The sequence below is a fragment of the Nomascus leucogenys genome, chromosome 5, assembly GCF_006542625.1.
Source record: "Nomascus leucogenys isolate Asia chromosome 5, Asia_NLE_v1, whole genome shotgun sequence".
Classification (NCBI taxonomy): Eukaryota; Metazoa; Chordata; class Mammalia; order Primates; family Hylobatidae; genus Nomascus; species Nomascus leucogenys.
In genome coordinates, this window is record NC_044385.1 from 31,271,913 (window position 1) to 31,285,635 (window position 13,723).

Genomic DNA, 13,723 nt, shown 5'->3' on the forward strand with positions numbered 1-13,723 from the left:
TTCAAATTTACACCGTCTCCATTGGTTCAGGGTAAGGCTGGAAGCAATTGCTGTAAGAGAGCACTGACATATGAGACCTAGAGAGGGACTCTCAGGTTGTCCTGTCGGTTGTTCCAGCCTCTGAGTATGAGGCGAGGAGAGTGCGGACAAGAGGTGAATGTAAGAGAGGGACATCCCAAAAGTGATTCTCATTTTTTTTTACCTTGGTCAGAGGCAGGCTGCTGGCTGTCCCTCTGATTCAATATTGGCTGCTGTCTTGGCTAGGTTAACGAATGTTCCAGTTAGAGAGGCTTCTGCCAGCCCCAAATCATGTGCTATTCAGAGTGAAGGGGAAGGATGTGTAGAAAGAATTCTAAAACAAAACCATTTTTCCTGTTTTTATTCTCACAACCTGTAATAAGAGTAAAATACTCTGAGATCGTGTAACAGAAGAGGAGGGAAACATGTAGTATAAAATTTGATAAATTCATCAAGATAATTCTAGAGTAGGACTTCCGAATCATTTAAGTGCGCATATGCCCTTAAGATTACTGAAATTTTAAAACGAATATTGCATGACAAACATCTTATGCTTAGGGCATTTTAGTATTTAAAGTTTCACTTGCATCCTTAAGAGCATTCTATGCAACACAAGGAAAATGGGAATATTTTTAAATGAGAGAGGAACATATTTATACGAGTACATTTTATTTAATGAAGAAAGAGGAACTACAAGTTTCAGTGGTGCTACACAACTGTTTTGCGTTCTCCATTCCAAATATTTTTCCAATTGCCTTAAGTACTAACCTCCGATTGCTGACATGTTTATCCTTTCAAACAGTAATTCAGGTATCTATTTTGCATAGAACAGAAGACCCATGATCAAAAATAACATTTATAATCTTCTGATTTTGAGAGCAAAATGGTTCCGCATGTTTGTCACTACATACTTTGTTTTCTGTTGCATAGATTTTCTCCACAAATTCCTGAATTTTCAGAATTAACAAATTCAAATATTTACGATTATTTTTATATTTTATTTTTATAGTGTAAGATCAAAAGGAACTTATTCAAGCCAAAAATGACCAATACAGAATCCTTTGAAAGGAGGGATTGATTAATCAAAAATTCTATCCACCTTGCCTCAATTTCCCACCTGAGCTCTTGAATCTCCCCTGGGCAGTTAAAGCACACTCCTCTTCCAAATATAGAGTGCTGGTAATATCTGTGTTTCTGACAGCTGAAGACTGCAGGTGAAAGTAATGAAAAATCAAGTTTTTTATGTTTAAGAAATGAATAAAAAATAATTTTATCATAGCTACCTTATTATTACTACTTAAATTTTTTTGAGTGTGTATTATATGCGAGACACTTTAGCAGGAACAGTATATCCTCTCATTATCCAGAAATGCTATCTGCTGACCTTTCACTATTTTGGAAAACTATTTTTGTTCTTTAGCTTTGAAAAAGTTAAATTGTCAATATTTGAAAACTCTCAGAGGACTATGTGAGATCACTCAAAACTTATTGCCACAGGTTGATATTTAATGTCATGAGCTTAGTTTTAAGTCTCAAATCTTAAATTCTTAGAGTCAAGTATCTAAAAACTGCTAGTTATTAACAAAAAGATGGATGTTTACCATAATCATTTTCTATAGCATTTTATACAGCACCTGCCTATAAAGAACATTCTGTAATGCTAAAACAATACATAGATCCATTTAATCTTGTTATCTCTCTCATTTTGATAATGTCCCTGTAAACAGAATTGATTTGCTATATTTGGAAAAATTCAGGTAAGTTTTGCCCAAAAATAAGGAGTGAATGTGATGACCTTTAGGTTTTTTAGGACGTTTTCCTGACTTCATGAATTCTCACATCAATGCATTTTATTTTCTGCACCAAATTATCACAGATGCATCTACTGTGATTCACCTCACAGTGTGCCCCAGCTCTAGAGGTTGAAACATCCTTTCTAAACAATACTCTCCTGATATCAGGAGAAACAGAGAAAAATAATTCCCGAATATTGGTTCTCCTATTTGCAAACTATCAAATAATGTCCTTCCAATTCCAACAGCCTTTTAGCCTTCAGAGGTTTCTTTCATTAAATAATGTTACCTATGTTATACAGCCCATTTCCTTTTTTGTCAGTGTCAAGAGGCTGAAAGTTCATTTTTCTGCAAAACTGCAGTGCCCATTCTTAATTTTTGTTTTGAGAAATAACTGTTGTACCCTCTTTATTATCACAAGATTAATAATATTTCTTTATTTTATTGCTCCTCTTACATTTGGGTCTTTTATTATGAGCTGTCAAAAATTCTTTTGGGAAGTAGTTGGGGTATAAATAATAAATCGATAAAAGAATTCATGATTAAAGACAAGATGGAATCCATTACTCTATTCTTCTGTTAACGTATCAGTAGTGAATAACAAAGGCTACATTAACGATTAGCACGCAATATATTGCTTTATATAATTATACATCCATATATTTGCCACTTTGATTTTTAATTCACTGGTAAATTTAGGAGATACTCATTTATGGAGTTAATATTACCAAAAAGAATTTTTAAACTGAGCGAGGCTTTAATTAGAATGGTAAAATGTGGCTTCAGGGCAACAATGAGAACGTAACAAGAAAACTGATTGATCAGTCGTGGGTAACTCGCATAGCAAACAAATGGAGAAGACTCACAAAACCACTGAAAGTTATATACACACTCAAGTTGTGAGTCATTCAAACTGGCTATTCATACACATGTATACGAATACAAACAAGTGTGTGCACACACACCCTTTCCAATATACACACCTGAATATCAAACTAAATAAGCAGACTCCTCTGTTAACAATTGTATTCCTCTATTTTAGGCTGGGGCTGAACTTTTGAAGCTGATGAGCAAAATAGTTTCCCATAAAAGATAATTTCATTTGCCAAAATGAAACTACTTTCTATTATTAATGTTGGAATGAAATGGTTTGAAATATGAATCTGTGATCTGGACAGAAAAGACGCTCCTGTTCCCAGCTCCAGGAGGGAGTTCTCTAAACAATTACACCCGCGGAGAGCGCTGTAAGGTTGTATTTTCATCACCGGCCAGCTGAGCTGTGTGCCTGTCATACTCCCAGTCTCCCCTCCAGTGACAGCCGCATTGACAACATGTTATACTCCACATTGATTTTACAGTTAAGGAGCTGATTGTGATATATAGGGATTTTAAGAATTCAGCTGAGAGGCTGACTTTTGCCTTTTATCATTCCATTAAAATTTTATAACCATCTTTTTCATGTCATTTCATCCATGAATTCTTACTTTAGAAAGTGATAGCTACTGCTGTGAGCATAACTTTTCTCATGTTCAGAGCTTTTTATTGTATTAGCAAACTACCCCAATTATAGTTATTACTCATGTTTTACATAATTGTGGTGACCCTTTCAACCACGCAGTTGCAGGCCAGTTGATTTGTATATAGAATTAGATGATTCGGCTTATCATTTTAAAGCACTAAATTGAAAGAGTGCCAGGAGTCAGGTTTTAACACTTCCCTAGCCAAAGGAGCTAATTAAGCTGCTTTCAGCTTCCTCTCCAGAATCACACAAGTTAAAGGACCCTTCTGCAACAAGAGCAGCGAATCTACTCAGCCAGAGCGGGAAGCTAATAAAATGTATGCTGGCTTTTAAGGGGGAAAAAAATCGTGAAATTGAAATTGAACATCTCTCCTTTCCCAAGATAAGAGATCATCTTTAAGAAAAGGCTGTGTACTGTGGGGGTTTGAAGTGCAAGTGCATCTCATTATCATGGATGTTTCACCCGTAATACTATCATCATATTCAGGAGAAATAAAAGCCTTATCCCCCTAATCACAGAGAACAAACTGCATCATTGTTGTTTCTTTTCCCTGAAGAAGCTCACAGTTTGATAGTTCACATATGAGGAATAATTATGCAAGACCCAGATGAAAACCCTAATAAAAAACATTCTGATTTTTAAGTGTATATTACTCTCTTTGGGGAAGAGAGGGTGAGATAAGGTTAGACATTAAAGACTTGAATCTCCACCATTGATTTTACGAAACCCAGTCTCAGGGGATTTGGGGTTTTTTTTTTTTAGATTTCAAAACAACATTGATATCTTACAAGACTCGGACTTGCTTTTCTCTGGGAAATAGCCAAATCTAGATGACAAGTATAAATAAGAAAGGAGCTGTATCCCCATTTTGATATAATAATTGCTACTGCTACTCTATACCAGAGAGCAAAAGTAAGAAATGGCATAGTGGTTTTAAGAAAGCTTTAAAATGAAAGCTAACAAGAGACTAAAATGGAAAATGTGATTTATACCAAGACTCCTGGTTTTAGGGGTTTTTTAGGGATTTTTCTTCAAATAGGATACATTACCAAATTGTCAGAAATAGCTTGATTTCAGAGTTAGTGCACTGTAACATCTTTTGCTTCGAAAAGTAATTATGATTCTACCATCAGTCCAGTTGGTGACAAATACATGGATCCTGTTGTGTGAAAGTATGCCCATATAACCAACTATTATTGCAGTCACTGGCCCTGCGAAGCAGCGGTTGCATTTAATATTTCAACCTTCGGTATAACACTGAATCGCATACACACACTCACATAATCAATGCTGTTTTAAACAATTACTAAATCCAAGTGTATCTTTTTTAAAGATTTTCAATAAAATCTAATGTTCACAGAAAAAATCTCATAAATGTCAAAATTGCTGTGGGCAGAAAAGGGGGATATAGTATTTTCTTGATCTGTTTTAGCAATTTATAGATTTCAGGCCGTGGTTTATAAGAATGCTAAATGTTCTGGAATTACAGCTGTTACTGATCAGTGATTGAGCCAGATTTGTGTTATTGCACCATGTTCTTGCTTGTACCTAGAGAGCAGTAAAGCCTCAATATAATAAAAAGCACCTGCATTTTAAATGAAATTTCAATTGAAAAACTTAACAGCCCTTCAAATTGCAGAATTTAACGCAGCCCAGTAAAGCTTAAATAACACTTTGCCTCCGCAGGCTGAGGGGTTTGCATTCAAGGTGACTTGATTGTGTCGCATGGTGAAATTATTTACAATTAAGGAATTTCTCTGGAGGGCTGCAGAATATTTGCTGTTCCACAACACCTATGCAGGCATATGGTGGGCCTTTTTCAGTATTCATGGAGCCTCCTGAACCTTTATGATAATTGAATCAGTTAGAGTGCTGAGTGGAGCAAGCATAAAACCTGTTAACCTAAAGGTCAGATCTGTGCATTGTTTATTTATCAGTAGGTGAAAGAGCTAAATCGGCAGCTTCTGTCACAGCCACAGTAAAAAATCACCTATAATATTAACAGGGAGTAGATAAATTGCAAAACATGGATTAGAATGATAAACAGAACCAAGTATAATATAGAATATATAATGAGAGATGCTGAAGGATTTTACTGGGCTGTAAAATATGCAAGTTTGTTATGATAGTGTTATTGATTATAATTAGTTACTGGGGCTCTAGAAAAAAAATGTAGTGGAAGCTAGAACTTTAGTAACAACTGCCCTCTTGTATGTTTATTACATTTATTTTTTTAAATCCTCATTTTTTAACCATTGGCTTGAATAAAAAGACATGATTTTGATAGTTATCTTAGGAAAATGACAATTTTAGTTTCATAATATTCAACAAGTATTTCACATGCAAAATTTATGAGCAAAGCAATGACAGTCCTTGTCTTTATGGCACTTATTTATTTACTTATTGGCCTTTACCAAGTGTTCATTTTCATGTCCTTGTAGCAGAGCTATCACTCATTTTAGCTTTGAGGAGAGGTGGGACATTTCTAAGAGGAATCACTTTCTGGATTTGTTTTACTTTACAGAACCTGGACCTGTAGTTCCTCCGATTCTTCTGGATGTGAAGTCAAGAATGATGTTGGTCACCTGGAAGCATCCTAGAAAATCCAATGGGGTTATTACCCATTATAACGTTTATCTACATGGCCGTCTATACTTGAGAACTCCTGGAAATGTCACTAATTGCACAGTGATGCATTTACACCCATATACTGCCTATAAGTTTCAGGTAGAAGCCTGCACTTCAAAAGGATGTTCCCTTTCGCCAGAGTCCCAGACTGTATGGACACTCCCAGGGGCACCGGAAGGGATCCCAAGTCCAGAGCTGTTCTCTGATACTCCAATATCTGTGATTATATCTTGGCAACCCCCTACCCACCCCAATGGCTTGGTGGAGAATTTCACAATTGAGAGAAGAGTCAAAGGAAAGGAAGAAGTTACTACCCTGGTGACTCTCCCAAGGAGTCATTCCATGAGGTTTATTGACAAGACTTCTTCTCTTAGCCCATGGACAAAATACGAATATCGGGTACTGATGAGCACTCTTCATGGGGGCACAAACAGCAGTGCTTGGGTAGAAGTTACCACAAGACCCTCACGACCTGCTGGGCTGCAGCCGCCTGTGGTGACGGTGCTGGAACCCGATGCAGTCCAGGTAAGATACTGACTATTCTCTCTCCTTGCAGACTTAGGAATGTACCCCAGATTGACTCTGTGTTGAACAGAGCCATCTACTGACTGAACAAACGCATTTGTTGTTTTAGGCATTCACTGGAGAAACTGGGTTTTGGCCTTTGGCCCAAACTATCTTAAATTCAATGTCAGTTTTTCATGTCTCCCTGTATCCCCTTAATTATATTGTTGAGATGCTGCCATTTGCCTCGCACACCTGAAATACTTTGAATGCCACAATGGGATGCTTAGCTTATCCACCACGTCAAATTTAAATAGATCAGAAAATGAGAAGAGATGGGAAAATACAGAGGAATGAATTAGCATATTAACAAAATTTTCCATTACCAATAGTCTGGCATTTTTTAATAATCAAAGAATCAAAGTAATGGGGAAAGAAATAAAAATAGCATATTAACGGGCTATCCAGAAAGTGTTCAATTATTCACCTCATTCTATTGGGAATGAACTCTAGAGGACAGGATAACTACCATTGTTTTGGCTGGCATACAAACTTCATTCAAGGGAAATTAGTGTAACCAAACAGGAGGGAGTTTTGTAGCTTAGAAGCCTCTTTTGTGTAAATACACACATGCTTCCATGGATTCAGTCTTGTACTACTGCCAAAAGCATTGGTACAGTAGCTTGCTCACCGGAGCACAAAACAAAGGACATTTGCATAACAGCAAAGTTCATCTGCTGAAATTATTACTTGGATCTATGTTGTGTGTTCTCTCTCCCCCACCAAAAGCAAACACTAGGTGATGCTAAACAGTGTAAATTGTTGGAGAAATTTAATTTAACCTACAAATTAAAAGCTATTTTTAAAAGTCTTTGTTAGTTTTAATATGAATCTGGTCAAAGCAACACATATTTTTGATATAAATATGTGTATAGAATTCCATTAATTAAACACTAATGGAAAATTAATTTTAAGTACACGATATACAATGTTTATTGTATGAACTGAGCAATTGCTCTTGATTCAAAATAAAAACAAAGCCAAAAACAAAACCCAAGCATAGAGTTAATAATCATTCCAGAAATGACTTTTTTTTCAATCTTGGGATAATTTTGTAAAACTTTGGTAGCAGTACTAATCACTATGATGCAGCGAAGCAAACACAGTCTCTTTACAAAGGCAGCACTACATAATGGACATTGTTCTGGATTATTTCGAATAAAAATTTTATAACTAGGCATTACTGATTGTGGCCGATCTGAAAAAGAGTAAGTATTTTCAGGCCGGGCGTGGTGGCTCACGCCTTTAATCCCAGCACTTTGGGAGTCCGAGGCAGGCAGATCATGAGGTCGGGAGATTGAGACGATCCAGGCCAACACTGTGAAACCCCGTCTGTACTAAAAATACAAAAAAAATTAGCCGGGCGTGGTGGCGGGCGCCTGTAGTCCCAGCTACTCGGGAGGCTGAGGCAGGAGAATGGCGTGAACCTGGGAGGTGGAGCTTGCAGTGAGCCGAGATTGTGCCACCACACTCCAGCCTGGGTGACAGAGCGAAACTCCGTCTCAAAAAAAAAAAAAAAAAGTATTTTCAGAAGAGGAATTCGGTGCACAATTCTACTTGATTCAGCATATATAAACAATAATTAAAAGTATCAGGTTGCCTGGCTTTTTCTTCACATTTTTACCCTCTTTTGACTTTGTAATATCACCCACGAATTAAACAATATACACGGCTTGTCAGCTAGCTAGAGAAATTTAGATTAGCGTGGCTAGGCACTCACCTGAGGCCACAAGGCATTGGTAACCCCAAGTCAGGAATCTAAATGTCTGTAAGAAGGTGTCTGAAATATATGAACATTATACACTAGTAATATTCTAAAAATTCACACTTTTTATTCTCATCTTATAAATAGGAAATAAAAAGTTATCAATAAGGAGAATCAGCAGGAATATTCAACTGAGTCTAGTATTTAATGCTATATACTATTTAAAGAGTATTAAGATAACATATCTGTCCTTCAGTATTATTGGCTCACATGTTCAGAACTATCTTAAGACTTTACCAAAGTAGACGTTCTCGTGATATAGCTTAGCTGGTAAACAGAGGTATATGACAGCTAAACAATGACTTCTCTTTGTAAAATATGAGATTTAAAAGTCCAAATTGCAAATAGAAAATATTTTATGTGAAATAATGGAAGGATAGTCATTAATGCATTGGTTAAGAAATTAATTCAACTATTTGTCATAGAGGGTTGTTCCAGGTATTAAGATGGATGAAGGAATTGTCAGTAATATTAACAGCAGTAACAATAATACTTTCGGTTCTATTGACATTTACGGAACATCAGTACATGAGTGAACATCTTTGTAAGTGCCTCTTTTAGGCAGTGGGGACACAGAAGAGATCAAGATGAAGTCCCTAGGCTCATGGCGATTACATGTTAGACAGAATGCAAACAAATAACTATGTAATATACCTGGAAGTAATAAGGACCTGGGGGAGAAGAACAAATTGAGTGTAGAGAAATATGGAATACCAGCTGATAGGGTGGGAGATAATGCAAGGAGCAGAGTTGCTATTTCACCTTAGTGTTACTCATTTTGTGCAATGTGGTTTTTTCCTCCATACAATGCCACCTGTAAGACTTACAGTCCAATAGTGAAAGCAAGAGAGACAACACATACTTAGGCCAACTAGAAAATAAATGCAGTGTAACATATTATTAGTAAGTACTAAAAGAGGTGATATGACTTCGCATAAATATGAGCCTTGAGAAAAATTGGAGAGCACAGCAGCATAGATGAAATAATATGCTTAAAATCTTATTTGATTACAAGAAAAATAAATATATAATGTCAAAGAGTTGTGTCACCTGAAAAAGTGAAATACATGCACTTTTATTTAATATTTAATCACCTAAGAAAATTTATTTCATTTTATAAGGTTGGTAAAAATGCTCTACCAAGACCTAAAACAGTTCAATGAAACTATAAACTAATTTCATTTATGAATATAGATTCAAAATTTCTAAATAAAAGATTACCAAATTGAATTAAGCAGTATATTAAAAGAATGATATACAAGGACAAATTGATTTCATTTTAAAAATGTAAGGATGGTTCAACATCAAAAAATCTATCAACATACTTCTTACATCAAACAATTAAAGTAGAAATCCCATATGGGTTTTTTTTTTTGATCAATAGATGCAGAAAAAAAGGCATACAATTAAGAAGTCATTTCTAACAAAAAGTCAAAGTAAAATCAGATTAGGAAGAAGGTACTTAAATGGGATAAAGTCAATGTATAAACTGCTGCACTGAAGCCTTGAATTGAAGATTGATAAGAAATAATATGTATAAATAACTAAGTTGCACGACTATGATGTAGCAAAAAAACAAAAAAAAAACTTCTTTTATGATAACATCATGAGCCTCTAAACCCTGATGCCCCTGTCCACTTTTTCGCAGGTAAAGTGGAATAAAATAGAGTAATCCTGCAGCTGTCAGCTCCTCTTATACAGTAGGGTCCTCACTCAGCTCAGACAGCTGAAGCCACCAGCCTTGGCAGGCGCGCCACAAGGAACAGTGTCACCCAGACCACAAACATGTGTAGCTTCCTTTCCTCTGCTATGTACACTTAGGGTCACTCATTTATGGGTTTGATAATAAAGCAAAGTAAAAGAAGTTGAGTCTTAATCATCATCCTCATTGACTTTTAAAGATGGGCCAATGTTTGATGTCTACTAAAACCACAGACAAAAAGTATAAAAATGTACCGAAGGAAATAAAATAATAATGAAAATATATTCATTGAGTTCATGTTATGTTCTAGAAATTGCTTTCATTTAATTCTTACTACAACTGTGTCAGATAGATGCTATTGTTGTTCCCATTTTACAGACAGGAAAACTGAGAATGAGGGATTAAGTAATCTGCATAAGATTACATAAGGAGTAAGAGTTGGACTTCACACCCAGGCAACAGGGTTCTAGAGCCTATGCTCTTCTCTCCTTCTTTACACTGCAACAAATGGAAAAAAAGTGCAATCTTCCTGGATGGAAGGACTTAATTCCGTAACAAGACAATCCTTCCAAAGTCAACATATAAACTGAACATCATTCAAATCAGAATGCCAATGTTTTTTGTTTATTTCAAACTGGATAAAATGATTTTTTATTTTTTATTTGACTTTAAATTCAGGGATACATGTACAGAATGTGCAGGTTTGTTACATAGGTATACATGTGCCATGGTGGTTTGCTGCACCTATCAACCCCTCATCTAGGTTTTAAGCCCTGCATGCATTAGTTATTTGTCCTAATGCTCTCCCTCCCCTTACCCTCCACCCCTTGACAGGCCCCAGTGTGTGATGTTCCCCTCCCTGTGTGCATGTGTTCTCATTGTTCAACTCCCATTTATGAGTGGGAACATGCGGTGTTTGGAACATGCAGTGTTTGGTTTTCTGTTCCTGTGTTAGTTTACTGAGAATGATGGCTTCATGGATGAAGCTAGATAAAATGATTTTAAAGTATAAATAGAAGACTAAATGATTGAAAATATTATAGAAAATTGTGGAAGAATAGTGAGGTGGTACTTTCTGTAGTATGTAAACTTACTCTAAAGCCGTTGAATTATAATAATATGGTATTGGCATAAAAAAAGACAACTGGCCATTGGAACCAACTAGAGAGTTTAGGTATAGATACGAGTGTTTGTTGAAATGACTTATTGTAGGTAGAGCTGCATTTTATTTCATTGGTAAAGAATGGTTTGCTTTAAAAATGATACTAGCCCGACCAACTATCAATGTATAAGGAAAAAACAGATCCCTTTATCATATCATATTATAAATAAATTCCCATAAACTAAAAAATGTTAGGCCGGGCACGGTGGCTCACGCCTGTAATCCCAGCACTTTGGGAGGCGGAGGCAGGCAGATCACGAGGTCAGGAGATTGAGACCATCCTGGCTAACATGGTGAAACCCCGTCTCTACTAAAAACACAAAAAATTAGCCAGGCGTGGTGGCGGGCGCCTGTAGTCCCAGCTACTCGGGAGGCTGAGGCAGGAGAATGGTGTGAACCCAGGAGGCGGAGCTTGCAGTGAACTGAGATAGCGCCACTGCACTCCGGCCTGGGCAAAAGAGTGAGACTCTGTCTCAAAAAAAAAAAAACAAAAAAACAAAAACAAAAGTTAATGTTAAAAAGTAAAAATCTTAGGAAAAAAGGAGAATTTCATGTAATCTAAATGTAGGGGACCACTTTCTAAAGAAAAAAAGAAACTCAGTGGCTTAAAAAAAAGATAGCTAGAAATAATCTGATTGATTTTCTAAGGCATAAACTGCCCCCCTCACCAAAAAAAGTTAACATTCAAAAGATAGATTGGGAAAGTACATCTTTAACACATACTACAGACAAATCAATTTCACCTTAATATACATAGACATTCTAATAATTTATAATACAAGGTACTTTAATAGAAAATAATTTAGGTAAGAGGATATATTAGGTTGGTGCAAAAGTAATTATGGTTTTTACCATTAAAAATAATGACAAAAACCACAATTAATTTTTCATTCATACCTCACATAAAGTCAAGGGAATGAAAATTAATTAAAGAAACAAGTAATATTAGCAAAAACTAGTATCAGTAATTTCAAGAGTTTGTGGAGGCACAGATCATGGATAATTTCATTGTTTGTGATAAAGTGAATTTCCCCAACTTTTTAAGAAAGTAGTATATCAATAATGATTAAAATTAAATATGCATTTTCCTTTTGGCATGGCAATCCTTGGTAATCTTTCCAATATGAAACACAAGAGCACATATTGCATACATTTTCAAATATTATTTTTAGCATAAAATAATGTCAGTAGGATTAACAAATAATTTGTTTTCAACCATAAAAGGAATATTATGCAACCGTAAAAAATAATAGGGTGTGTCCATAATCAATTAAGTCTGAAAAGCAAGTTGTAGCATAAGGGGTAGAGAACTTTTTTTCTGTGAAAAGTTTTTAAAAAATAAAAGAGAAAGAGAGAGAGACCTAGGATATGTATGAGTATATTTGCTTTGCTTGTATGAGCACACAAAAAGTATGGAAGAATAAATTTCAGACTGTTACCTTTTCACCTGAGTGAAATAAAACAGAGCCACAATTAATGTTTCTTGTATTTATATATTTGTATTCTTTCTCTGATTGAAAAAATGCAAATAGAATATTTGAAATTAAAAATTAAGATCAATATTTTTAAATGAAAGGAAGACATTTTGAAAGACAACTTTATTTTTATTTCAACAAATATTTATTGCACATCTTATTCTGTATGAATTTTTCAGGGGAGTCCATCATAAGAGGAATTGCTACACTGTACAGAGTCACATATTTCCACATGATCTTTCTTTATGGTACATTTTTATCTTCTATTGACAAAATACTCTTAGAATTACGCAATCTTATGTCTACACATGATGGCAAGGATTGTCTCTTCACGTTAGACATGAGGGTTCCAAGACCTGGAGATGTCAAATGTTTTGCCTAAAGCCTCACAGCTTTGAGACACTTATCATCTCTTAGTCCATTCTTATCCCGTATATCAATCTTCATAAATGCTCTTATTCATAAAGTTCTTAAAAATAGTTTGATAGAGTTAAAGAAGTGAGGAAGTTGCTTACTATGCTTTTGTGTGTTACTCTTTTCAAGCCTGAAGCCAGTCAACTAACCTGCATGTCTAAGTTTCTGCTTAAAATGGGGAACTTTGAAGGTGCCATGATTTTTTTAGAGAGACTTTTCAGGGATGTGAAAGAGCTGCTAAAAGTCAATCGTTCCTTAAACACTTAACCGGCAATTTAGCTGTCCTGTTTTCTGAAGACTTATAATAAACAGAAAAAATGGAAATCTAAATCATTAACCACTCAAATAAAAGAAGTCATTATGATAGGAAAGCCATCTCTGAAGTAAACATTTTATTTCCAGTGCAAAACTATAATTCTATTTAAAAGTTTTAATGTAATATTGTTTTAGAGATCATATTTCTTGCTTATTCAGGCCAATAACATGTTCTTTCTTTTATCTGAATTTTTAGGGATGCAACAATATTTCATAATCTTTCTTATGTACAATGGAATACAAAAGGTCATAGGAAATTAAACAAACTGAAAGCTTTAATCTCATATATTTTCACCACACATACAATAATAAATGTGGTCTTAAGCATAGAAAAGAATAGAATACAATATTTAGTTAACTGGCTCCT

The 13,723-nt window shown here is 35.3% G+C and overlaps 1 protein-coding gene across 1 annotated transcript in view; it reads left to right on the plus strand.

The window, feature by feature from the left end:
• The window catches only part of USH2A (usherin), a 795,293-nt gene that overhangs the window by 521,360 nt on the left and 260,210 nt on the right, over positions 1-13,723 (plus strand). The window contains exon 41 of the mRNA XM_012506628.2: positions 5,856-6,484. Within this exon, the coding sequence (XP_012362082.2) occupies positions 5,856-6,484 (629 nt within the window). The remainder of the gene's footprint in view (positions 1-5,855; positions 6,485-13,723) is intronic.